The sequence below is a fragment of the Cololabis saira genome, chromosome 5 (assembly GCF_033807715.1).
Source record: "Cololabis saira isolate AMF1-May2022 chromosome 5, fColSai1.1, whole genome shotgun sequence".
NCBI lineage: Eukaryota > Metazoa > Chordata > Actinopteri > Beloniformes > Belonidae > Cololabis > Cololabis saira.
This window is the reverse complement of record NC_084591.1, coordinates 22229616-22241763: the sequence shown is the minus strand read 5'-3', so window position 1 is coordinate 22241763 and position 12148 is coordinate 22229616. Positions and strand designations below refer to the sequence as shown.

Sequence of the window (12148 nt, the reverse complement as noted above, 5' to 3'; positions counted from 1 at the left end):
ATAAATCCAAGTCATCATTATTATTATTATTATTAACAACAGGAGGAATGAAGAAAATGTTGTAAAGCTGAGGAAATTTCCAAGTGCATGTGCTTTTATTTTGAAGCTCAGCGAAATGTTTCCGGTGGAAGAGACGCTTCGCTGCCGCACGATGGCGCTGCAGGTCAGGAGAAAACTGACGAAAATGTGGGTTCAAAGTTTGAAACAAGACTGAGTCGGAATCAGTAGCCTTAAAAACATTTCCTGGCACCACAAAGTAAGTTAATTATACTGCTGTTGTATTTGTATCAACGTTCCTTGTGAGCGTTTCCTGCATGTTACTGTGTTGCCGCTGATGGCAGAGAGGTTAAAGTAAACAGCTGTTTTCTGCTGTCAGTCGTGTTTTTTGTTTTTTTTTATACCCCTATCAATTACAAAACGCACTATCAGGAAACGTGTGGCTTTCTGAGACATGACATGACTTAACTTTATCTAAAGTACTTTATCTTAAGTATATCACTGGGTCAGAGGTGTATAAAGTACTTGAAAAAAGTACTGTAACTAAGTAAAAGTAGAAATACCATAACTGAAAAAGAACTTTGGTAAAAGTTAAAGTCACCCATAAGAAAATTACTTGAGTAAAAGTCTTAAAGTAGCTCACATTAAATGTACTTAAGTATCAAAAGTATCTTGTGAAAAAATATACTCAAGTATTGAAAGTAAAAGTACAAGTATTTTATAGTACGCATGAAAAGAAGCAACACAACTAAAAATTATCCTTCCCTTGTTTTTTTTTATTTCACTTTCAGGTGAATGAAATGTAGTATAGAATACAACACCAAAAATAAACTATCTTTCTTGCAAAATATAATTCTTTGATTATTTTAATTTGTAACGAGGTGACAAATGTCAAAGTAACGAAGTAAAAGTATATTTTTTAACTTTTAAATGTAGTGAAGTAAAAGTCCTGATAAAAAAAAAAGCAAGTAAAGTACAAATCCTCAAAAAAAACTACTTAAGTATTGTAACAAAGTACATCTACTCCGTTACTATACACCTCTGCATTGGATGGACTATGACCATAACGTTTATTTTGGCTTAAATCAGCGTCACCTGTCTTGATTGTTGGGACTTCTATCAAGACATAAGCAATAAGGAACTATTACTGATTGACAGAAATCTTCAGCTTAATGTTTACCCATCTCTCACAAGAACCCCCAGCTAACGCTAGTTTGTGGTTTTCCTAAGATTGGAGTTACTCAAACCATAAACTCACCTCCAGAGAAGATTCTCACAAGGTTATGCAGAAGCTCAAGGTTTCCTAAACATTGGGGGAACTGAGAATGAGCTTTAAAGTGCATCAATTTTGAATGTTCTGGTGGATGGACATGTGTGATGGAAAAACTGGTCACAATTGTGAAATATAACTGTGAAAATGTTTTAAAATTGTCTGTAGTTTATCCCAACAAATGTATTCCCTCTGAAAGGTCAACGGCCATGTATCCTGTAGACCTGCCAGCCTTGGCCGACACTGATCTGACATCTGCCTCCGAACACTTCCTCTCTGCTCTGGAGGCTAAACCTTTCAGTAATGAGTGGTTTCAGTTGTCACAGACCTCAAAGGTACCAAAACACCTTTTCTTTTCTAAATAATAACTGCTGAAGTTCTTATCTGGGTAGAAGTTATTGTGCATAATGGGGAAACAATTCCGGTGAACTAGCTGTTAAATTAAATCAGTCTTTACAAAATCCAAATTTGCATGTCACTGCATGTCTTTTTTCTATGAATCAACAAAACATGGAATATGACATTTTCTATACTTTTACTCTTGCAAATTAAGTGAAGCAAAAGATGTATGTTCATGGCATTTTTTTATCTTTATGTCATTATCTCAGGACAACAAAAGTTGTTTGTTTGGTTTTATTACAACTCTCTGGATGGAGTAAGAACATTTCTGTTTGTTTTGTTATATGAGGAAACAGCCTTTTTTGGTCCAATGAGATAAATTAAAAGAAGTGTGACATTTTCAGGATGCCAAAAATGGCTTTCCAGTTAAAATACCTTCACGATTGCTGTTATGGTTGTAACAGCAATCATTATAATTTGAAATAAAAAAAATGTTTGTCTCTGCAAGTTTTGATTTTCATACCAAACATCCAAACTTATAATCATGAGTTATGAATTATTGCAGAAACCAACTAATCCATTTTCCATTTCTGTTGTTTTCATTTTCACAAGGGTGTCTTCTTCTTCTTCCACAGGTGGAGATAACAGCAGCAAATATAAGTCAGCTGCAGCTGTTTGAGGAGGATCAGCCTGGATTTGCGGTGCTGGCACTTCATCCTCCAGACGATCGAACACAAGGTTTGGAGCTACACACACTGCTCTCTGCAGGCGCTGCACGTCAGCCAAAGACTGATGCTCACTGCTCTCGTGTGACTTCCTAGTGGTGGCTCTGTACCTGCATGAGAGGTGGTGGCGTCTGGATGACGTGTTGCGAACATCCAGTAAATCCAGAAGCGGCTTGGTGTCGGTAACTGATGTTTCTCTGCTTGTTCTGAATTACATGACTTTCAACACCACACCACAAAAATCCTTTGGTTTCATTTTAAACATGTAAACATGATTTATGCCAACGATGTGGATCCAGGGAGGGTTCACACAACTTTATCGTAAGTATTTGGAACATTAACTTCAGCCATGAATTCATCACATTAATCTTTACCTTGTTTTTGTATCTTTAGTTTCTGTACACTTACCAAGATTATATATAACTTGGTCTGTTTGTCTGTAAGTTCCTTATCCATACTATCCCTTAACGGAATGACTTTTTTAAGTCGTGTCTGACTCAAAAATAGCTATTTATCTTGGCATAGCTCCATTGCTCAGAGCGCTAACATTCAATGCCAGTTTCCTGCAAACACTTCTCCTGCTTCCACTCAAACTGTTTTGATTCATGTCATTCAGTTCTTTAACAAGAAATGCGAATAAATACATCTGAAAGTGTACACTCAGGGTTACAAATGCCAGGGTTTTGTATCGCTGGTTTAATTTATAAAATGTCACATTACAGGAACGTAAAGTTTTAGGATCAAAAGTCAGTGGAAGTGCAGCGCTGCATCTGTCAGAGTTGCTGCACATCTGAACAGTCTAAGAGCCCTTACGCACCGAACCAATAGTCACCTAAAGAACAATGTTGAGCACAAAAGATGGACAAATAATGGCCCGACTTTGCATGACTATTTTCTTTTTTTAATCTTACTGACAAATATCTAAACTTCTGCTCCCTTCTGCACTAAAAAGTTGTTCTTGCCCACATCTGATTGTTGTCTCTGTGTTGTGTTCAAGTGCTGTATTCTTTGTCCAGATATTGAAGCCGCGACAGAGCACAGCAGAGTGCCGTCTTTATTGTGGATTTTTGTCATCTGTTGGCAAATAAGGTCCTTTAACAATCACTGAATCCAGTCTCATAAACAGGGGTGCACACAAGCCGGGACTCCAGGGCTAGTCTCCTGCATGTTTTAGATGTTTCCCTGCCTCAACACACCTGATTCTAATCACTGGTCATCACCAACATGTCATCAAGGTTTACACAACTCTGTTGGTGACACAGCCTTGTCTATCAGGGTTGTGTTGAGGCAGGGAAACATCTAAAACGTAAAGTAGACTGGCCCTCGAGTCCCGGCTTGTGTGCACCCCTGCTCATAAAGCCTTTTTTTTTTTTAAACCAGTCAGTGTGGCAGTAACGCCTCTGACCACGTGGAGGCAGCATGTTACATGAAAGCTCACCAATGCCTCAAGGGGCTGCCTAGGGGGTTGCAGTTGCTGTCAAGTGGTCTTGATGACAATGAAAAGTTATTTACACGTGGAAGCAGCAGATTCAGATCTCCAAAGATCAGCAAATGATCAGAAAAAAATCTGATGTGTTAAAGGTATTGTGACATCATTTTTAACATGCTTTTAACACTATTAAAAGTCTTGGCCAACATCCCTCAAATGTGTCTAAAAGAGTGTAACAAGAAAAACTTTACTCTAATACTCCATTCCTGGCTTTTTATTACAGTGTTTTTTTGCGCCGTGAAAAACGCTTCCTTTTCCCCCTTTCCTGTCAATCATTGCTCTGCTCCTCCTCCAAACCTCCTCCTCCTCCAGCCATACGCTCACAGCGGCGTCGGAGAGTTAAGCCGGGAGCGACAGGCGAAGCATGCACGGAAAAGCAGCAGGGAGAACCACAGCAAACAATCATAAAAATAAAGGCATGTAAATAAAGTGTCCCCTTATCTTAAGTCCAGTCAGTGGCCGCGGGTCTTCTTAGCAGTTGTCCTCCGGTGATTAGAACAGAAGAGGCTCTAAACTGCTCCGTGTTAAGCCTGATTTATGGTTCCGCGTTAAATCGACGCAGAGCCTACGCCGTAGGGTTCAGCGTACCGTGCGCGTCGCCGCGTAACCCTACGCCGTAGGCTCTGCGTCAGTGTAACGCGGAACCATAATTCAGCCTTTATGGTGCGCTGGAGAGGAGAGGAGACAGGGAGCTGGGTGGAGGGGGCGGTGATTTAGCAGATCGTTACGTAACGATCCGCCACCAAACCACATGCGCCGTTTTTGCATAGTTATGCGGAAAGTCCCAGAAAGCACACAATACACTGAATGTTAAAAGTTTGTTGTTTTTTGGGTGTAATTGATGTCAAGACACCCAACAAAACACAAAAAATCAAGAAAAATGTGTTTTTCATGTCACAATCCCTTTAAAGAGGAGAGGTCCAGGATGTCCATCAAGAAAAGGAATGGAGAGCCAAATTGAGGAGGTTTTGACCCTTTTTTTTTTTCTTTCCCTTGATCATCATGTGGAGTGTGAGATGGTTCAGAGGTAGGATGGACGAGCTAGTAGTGCTGACGTGGCTGCAGGAGCACGTTCTCGACTCCAGCTTCTCTCCATATGGAATTCAAACGATACGGTGTATCTTGAGCTTGCGATGGTTATTATCAATCGATGGTGTAATCCCGGACACGAGACTGTGTAGAAGCACTTCTGAATCCCAGATGTCAATGGAGGGTTCCCATCTGTGCTGTCTACGATAGCGCAGTACTTTCAGGGTCTCTTCGGTAGCAGGTTTTTATATAGGTAGGAAGGTAAGAACAGCGCTGAGTCCGAGAGCTCACACCGAAACCCACCACACCGTCTCATCAGTTACAGTTGACTGGTCATGTTATTTAATTTTAAGTTCATTTTTGGGTGTTGTGGTTTTCTTCCTAAGTCAGCCTGTTGTTGGCAGGTGCAGTCGATGACGGAGAGGGTAATCGTGTTCCTGCTCAGTCAGGTCGTGGAAAGGCCTTCATTGGGGGAAGTATTTTTCTCCCTGCACCCTTGCGCAGAGAGCTGCAAAGTGCTGTGGAGGGACCAGCGGGCCGTCGGCTTCTACACGGTCAAACACAAAGGTGCGGTGGCGGAGGAAGACACATCTGGCAGTCAAAGTGCAATATTAACATAAGATAAGATAAGATAAGATCAGAATCAGAATCAGCTTTATTGGCCAGGTTCGAACAATGTCCAACAAGGAATTTGACTCCGGTAGTTTCGCTCTCTATGGTGTTAAATAACCAAATGAACAATAGACAAAAGGATAAGATAATCTTTATTGTCTCCCTTGAGAGAAATTTGTCTTGGACAAAACTAAAGACTCCAGGCGCCACATATATAACAAAACATATAAAATCACAATAAACAAAAACACATCGTCATATCCCCCCGCTCTTTGCATGCCCCCCCGTAATGTCCTGAAAACACCTCTACACAAAAAAAAAAACCCTTGCTACAGCAACATTATTGCACTTCCCTCTACACATACAGCAGCATACTCGTTATTGCACTTCCCTCTACACATACAGCAGCATACTCGTTATTGCACATCCCTCTACACATACAGCAGCATACTCGTTATTGCACATCCCTCTACACATACAGCAGCATACTCGTTATTGCACATCCCTCTACACATACAGCAGCATACTCGTTATTGCACTTCCCTCTACACATACAGCAGCATACTCGTTATTGCACTTCCCTCTACACATACAAAAGCGCACTCATTATTGCACTTCCCTCTATTCATACAGCAGCACACGTTATTGCACATTCCCACTTCCCACACACACACACAGCTCATTTCCTGTTATTGAGTAACTTAATTGATAATGGAACAAATGAGAATTTATATCTATTGAGCTTATTATTCAGTTAATTCCAGCAGGTTTACATCTGTGGGACTTCACCGGGAGGGTGTACTCTGAGGGGTCTGGAAGATTCATACTGGGTCAGGAGGTCACTGATGTATTTTGGTCCTGGACCATTCAGAGCTTTATAGACCAGCATCATAATACGGACAGGCAACCAGATCTCTGATGTGGTCCACTTTTTTGCTTTCAGTGAGGGCTCCAGCAGCAGAGTTCTGAATGAGCTGCAGTTGTTTAACTGACTTTTAAGGTGGACTGTAAAGATGCTGTTACAATAGTCAAGCTACTAAAGATGAATGCATGGACTAGTGTCTCCAGGTCTTGCTCAGACATCAGATCTTTTAACTTTGATATATTCTGAAGGTGATAGTAGGTTGACGTTGTTATTGCCTTAATGTGTTTTTGCAGATTCAGTTCTGAATCCATCACTACATCCAGATTTCTGGCCTGGTTGGTGGTTTTAGGTGTATAGATTGAAGTTCTGTGGTGACCTGTAATCAAAGACAATTACCTCAGTTTGTTAGAGAAAGTTGTGGCACATCCAGTCAATAATCTCAATGCATTTACCAAGAGCCTGTACAGGGCCTTGGTCTCTTGGTGACATTGTTATATACACTCACGTGTCACTTTATTAGGTACACCTGTCCAACTGCTTGTTAACGCAAATTTCAAATCAGCCAATCACATGGCAGCAACTAGACATGGTCAAGATGATCTGCTGCAGTTCAAACCAGCATCAGAACGGGGAGGAAAGAGGATTTATGTGACTTTGAAAGTGGCATGGTTGTTGGTGCCAGACGGGCTGGTCTGAGTATTTCAGAAACTGCTGATCTGCTGGGATTCTCACCCACAACCATCTCTAGGGTTTACAGAGAACGGTCCGAAAAAGAGAAAATATGCCGTGAGCAGCAGTTCTGTGGGTGCAAATGCCTTGTTGATGCCAGAGGTCAGAGGAGAACGGCCAGGCTGGTTGGAGCTGATAGAAAGACAACAGTAACTCAAATAACCACTTGTTACAACCTAGGTTTGCAGAAGAGCATCTCTGAATGCACAACACGTGGAACCTTGAGGCGGATGGGTTACAGCAGCAGAAGACCACACCGGGTCACTCCTGTCAGCTAAGAACAGGAAACTGAGGCTATAATTCACACAGTTTCACCAAAACTGGACAACAGAAGATGGAAAATCGCCGCCTGCTCTGATGAGTCTCCATTTCTGCTGCAACATTCGTATGGTCGGTTCAGAATTTGGCTTCAACAACATGAAATCATGGATCCACCCTGCCTTGTATCAACGGTTCAGGCTGGTGGTGGTGGTGTCATGGTGTGGGGGATATTTTCCTGGCACACTTTGGGCCCATTAGTACCCACTGAGCATCATGTCAACACCACAGCCTACCTGAGTGTTGTTGCTGACCACGTCCATCCCTTTATGACCACAGTTTACCATCTTCTGATGCTACTTCCAGCAGGATAACACGCCATGTCATAAGAATCATCTCAGACTGGTTTCTTGAACACGACAGTGAGTTCACTACTCAAACAGCCTCCACAGTCCCCAGATCTCAGTCCAATAGAGCAGATTTGGGATGTGGTGGAACGGGAGATTCACATCATGGACAGATCTGCAGCAACTACGTGATGCTATCATGTGAATATGGACCAAACTCTCTGAGGAATGTTTCCAGAACCTTGTTGAATCTATACAAGAAGGATTAAGGCAGTTCTGAAGGCGAAAGGGGGTCAAGCCCGGTACTAGCAAGGTGTACCTGATAAAGTGGTCGGTGAGTGTATGTGGGTACAGTTTTATCTGTCTTTACAATAAAGGAAAAACACATGTGCATTTGCCGGGAATCAAACACAGGCCTCCCGCGTGGCTGGCGAGAATTCTACCACTGAACCACCAATGCTTGGGAAGTGCAGTCTTTTTCCCTCTGAGATCCAGTAAAATGAAGACTGACATGTTTCCACCATCTGTAATCAGACACAAGTTATTAAACACTTTGGTCAGTGCAGTCTCAGTGCTGTGGTGCTGTCTAAAACCTGACTACTGTTGTGATCCAGAATTCACAAGAACAAACAATAGAAAAGTCTACCCTAATATTGAATTAGTCATTTTAGCTTTTTGATATTCAGATGTTTTCAATCCTTGGGAAAAACCCACATTTTTCTGTAACTTTCCGGCATGTTTTAGCATCTTTTTAACTATCTAATATACTGATCTCAAATAAGGTTCAAGTTTATTCATTGAGAACTGCTGCCTGGTAGGTTTTTCTGGAGCCTTGTGTAACTATCAAATACTTTTTTTCTGCGGTTGCTTTAGATGTGGGTGCAACCGTTGAGTCAGGTGGTACCTATTTGTTTGAAGTGAAAGCAGCAAATGGTCCCTGTGCTGTTTCAGGCAGCCTGGTTGACGGCTGGAGCAGCTGCTGCTACCTGCTGCCCGTCCTGGACACGGTGCTGGTGAGGAGGAGCTGCAGGAGGAGGGGCTTCGGCCTTCAGATCCTGGAAGATTTCTGCTCCTGGTTCTCCTCAGACGAATATCTGGGAGTCAGCTCCCCGCTGTCGCCCAGCATGGCAGCAGGTCGGCTGAACTCCTTCTTCAACCTCTGTATTTGTTTGTTATATATTTCATCGCGCCTCCTTTCCTTCTTCATGTTTTCGGGGGAAACCTTTTCAACTGAGTTGCCATATTAGGCAGAAGAACATTACGCTTACTGGGAAATGTTAATACCCTCATGCACTCTGTAGTTATGTATTTATGTTCACTAAAGTCTCATGCCTGTTACTGTTTGACTTTCCCTGATTTCATGTTTATCTAGTAAAAATTTCACGAATAGATTTAACTTTATCAAATGCAGGAAAAAGCACAGAAATGAACAACCATTGTGTACCCAGCTCATTTAATCACCTATATGTTCTTAAACTCATTTGTTTCTGGGGTGTCGATTGCTTTCCATTTTGTGTGTGCAGGTACAGTAGTAAACCTCGTCTCTAGCATCATTGCCTTTTACTGAGTGCGTGCAGAGTTTCAGTAATTGTTTTACAAGGATGTGCATATATTCGGTTTCCAGCCAGTCTGCAGCTTCTCGTGTAAATTATTATCCAGGATGTTTGGATAATTCTGCAGAGTATTTATGTCATCTGAGGGTACATGAATGTTGCTAATTTCTGTTTGTTGTCAGAACGACCACGAACAGTGTGAATACGTCAATTTAGAGGTCTACAGGTCTTTTGAGAGTTTACTTCTTTTTTTGTCTCCCAGACTATCTACAACAGATGTTGAGAGCACAGTTATAAAATAGACCCGTGGAGACTCGTGTATTTAAAATACAAGCTGGTGAAATATACCAGACGTGTCTTTTATGGTGCGTCACTGTTTGTGAATGCTGTGTGGCCAGTGTTCAGGACGTTCCTGCAGCAGCGCGAGGAGCACCGGGAGCGTCTCTACGAGGTGGAGGCTCCGGGAGGCTGGACTCAGAGGAGAAACATCTGGCTCGGCATCCAGCTAGGCCGCTACGCCCTCGGTACACCTTATATTGGACAGAAAGAGTTTCACATTTACATCGTTGTGAGGAAAGAGTGGAGTTGACAAAGTAGGGTGTCTGATCTCATTTTAATTGTCTTCTTCAGACGTCAGTGAGGAGAGCACTCCAACACCAGGACACACGCAGGAGAAGGAAGGCAACAGTTTGTCTCAGCTGGTGAGAGTCAAAGACCTTCCATTATTCCTTTTGATGCGCTGGCATGCATGGCAAATCTGTTATCACAGCCGGCTGGAAGAAAGACAAAACTCTTAATCCCCAATCAAAGACTATCATATGACGATAAGAAAACATCAAACCTGGAAGGACTTTTTCCACATCTTTTAGCTCCAGTGAAAACAAGGGCACAATAAATGGCACGTACACTTCAAAATTGACAGAAAAATGAATGCTTTCCAAGTGTTTTTGTGTGTTCAACAGATTCTAATCTGCGGTGCGTCCCAGGAGCCCACAGCATTAATGTTTCAGTTGATTTCTGGATGCTCTGATGGTTGGATCGGTTTCCACGGCACCATACCAGCCACATCAAACCTGATTGGAAGCAGTTCATTACTGTCAGAAAGATCAGATTAAGGACTTACATTTGTGTTGTTTCATGAAAACCCCAATCAAGGCAGTTCAACATGCACAGACTTTCTGCACGATAGTTAGAGAAACACTAAAGTCAGAAACGATTGTGACTATGAAGTGGACATCAAATTAATATAACCCCAGTTTTCTGTTTCTGCTCCTCCTCCATGTACATTCCCACAAAAAAGGGAGCTGGGTGAATGTTTTTTTTCAAATTATATTCAATTTATCGTAAAAGTTTACTATAGCCTAGAGTAGTAACCAAACGTAGTATTTTCCAGCCCTTCTTCCAGCTACATCACCGCATGAAAAGGCTTAGCTCCTCTTGATTCATGTATTTGCAACTTTCTGAAAGCAGGACTTTTTAATTTTTCTGGGGTTTCTTTGTTTTTTGTGGGGGTTAGTAGATCATTTTGTGTGTTAGTAATGTTTTAATCAACTTTCGATTTATTTATTTTGCAATGATTTACTCCTGAAGTGTAATCTCCAGTTCCGAGGAGGTCTTTCAAATCATAAGAGGTCACAGGACAACTCATTGTTTAGAAGCAGCTGTTTTGTGTAATTGATTGTGAAAGCCGGTGTGTGGAGTGAGTCATTACAATATAATGTACGTTGAATTCAAATGTATCATAACAGATGTCTAAGCTGTCTTTAAAAAGTCATTCTTGTTCTTTATGCAGGGTTGCGAAACAAGCCTGACCTCCCAGAGCACCTGTAACACAAAGAATCCTCTGCATGAGCAAAAGATTATCCTACCGAATCAAAGAGAAAACCCCACGAGCAGCACGATCCTTGGGACAGGATGTAGCTGTGCAGCCCACGCTGACAATCTGGACTCCAGACTTCCCATAAGGACCAAAATCCTGAAGCAAACCCTGAAATCTAAGGCCACTCTGTCAACAAAGAACAGAGGATCCAGGGGAAATGCACAAAAAGTGTAAGAAGAGCCAAGAGAACCCTAGGCAACCTGCATATACACTCATAACCATTGTGCAATATCAGACCCCGGAGGGAACTGTTCCTACACTGCAGAGATCTACAGCCACATCAATGTTGGGGACATTGTAATTCCTATATGGAGGGCTGTTTGTCACTTTTATTCTTGACAGATGAGCAAAAAAACTTGACAGTACATGAGAAATATTTTTCAACATGACATTTTTTTTCCATCAAATGTGTTTACCATTTGAGTTGCTGCATTTCCATATTTCTTGCCGCTCCGGGATATTTTTAGTTTCTCTCTTTATCAATTCAAGAAATGATTAAGTCTTGTGGGCTTCGTTTTTGAGTGTGCCATATCCTCAGGAATGACCAAAACAAACAAAAAAAAACTACATTTTGTGTCTATCACTGCAGATGGGGATATTTTACTGTCGTAATTACTGTTCGTTATACCATTAGCTTGTTAACTTGAACAATGTGGTTTTATAAATGCTTTAAAGATCAATTTGTACATTTGTCTCCATGAAGATGTGCTCTGCAGTGGCAGCATTCCCATAACTGTATTATTATAAAACAGAAAATTGTTATTTAATTTGCTAATTCTTTTTGTCAGACAAGAATTTTTAGGTTAACAAATTCTTGACAAAAATAATTAGCAAATTAAATTCTAAAAACATGGACAAAATTAACTTCATTAAATCAGAAAATTGTTAAATGTAATTATCTTGTAGCTCACACTGCAACGCTCCCACTAACAAGTTTCATGAAAGTGACATTAGTGTGTTGGTGTTTTTAAGTGTTCGAGGTATTAAAATTAAGTTTATTATTTTGACTTCCAGAATAAAATAAAAATCATGGGTTCTGTGTGTCATGTGACGATG

The 12148-nt window shown here is 41.3% G+C and overlaps 1 protein-coding gene across 1 annotated transcript; it reads left to right on the top strand.

Annotated features, from left to right (window-relative positions):
* Positions 1-215: 215 nt before the first annotated feature.
* fam169b (family with sequence similarity 169 member B) lies at positions 216-12119 on the top strand. Its single transcript, XM_061721215.1, has 9 exons — positions 216-256; positions 1467-1602; positions 2242-2344; positions 2428-2513; positions 5254-5416; positions 8612-8794; positions 9612-9737; positions 9844-9914; positions 11006-12119. The coding sequence occupies exons 2-9, from the start codon at positions 1477-1479 to the stop codon at positions 11264-11266; spliced, it is 1119 nt and encodes a 372-aa protein (XP_061577199.1). The 5' UTR covers positions 216-256; positions 1467-1476; the 3' UTR covers positions 11267-12119.
* The last annotated feature ends 29 nt before the right edge of the window (positions 12120-12148 follow it).

Bases quoted from the DNA above. Each gene is read 5' to 3' on its own strand.
- fam169b (XM_061721215.1), top strand. From the start codon at position 1,477: ATGTATCCTGTAGACCTGCCAGCCTTGGCCGACACTGATCTGACATCT. The intron at 1,603-2,241 runs GTACCAAAACAC...CTTCTTCCACAG, and splicing joins AGTTGTCACAGACCTCAAAG to GTGGAGATAACAGCAGCAAA. The intron at 2,345-2,427 runs GTTTGGAGCTAC...GTGACTTCCTAG, and splicing joins TCCAGACGATCGAACACAAG to TGGTGGCTCTGTACCTGCAT.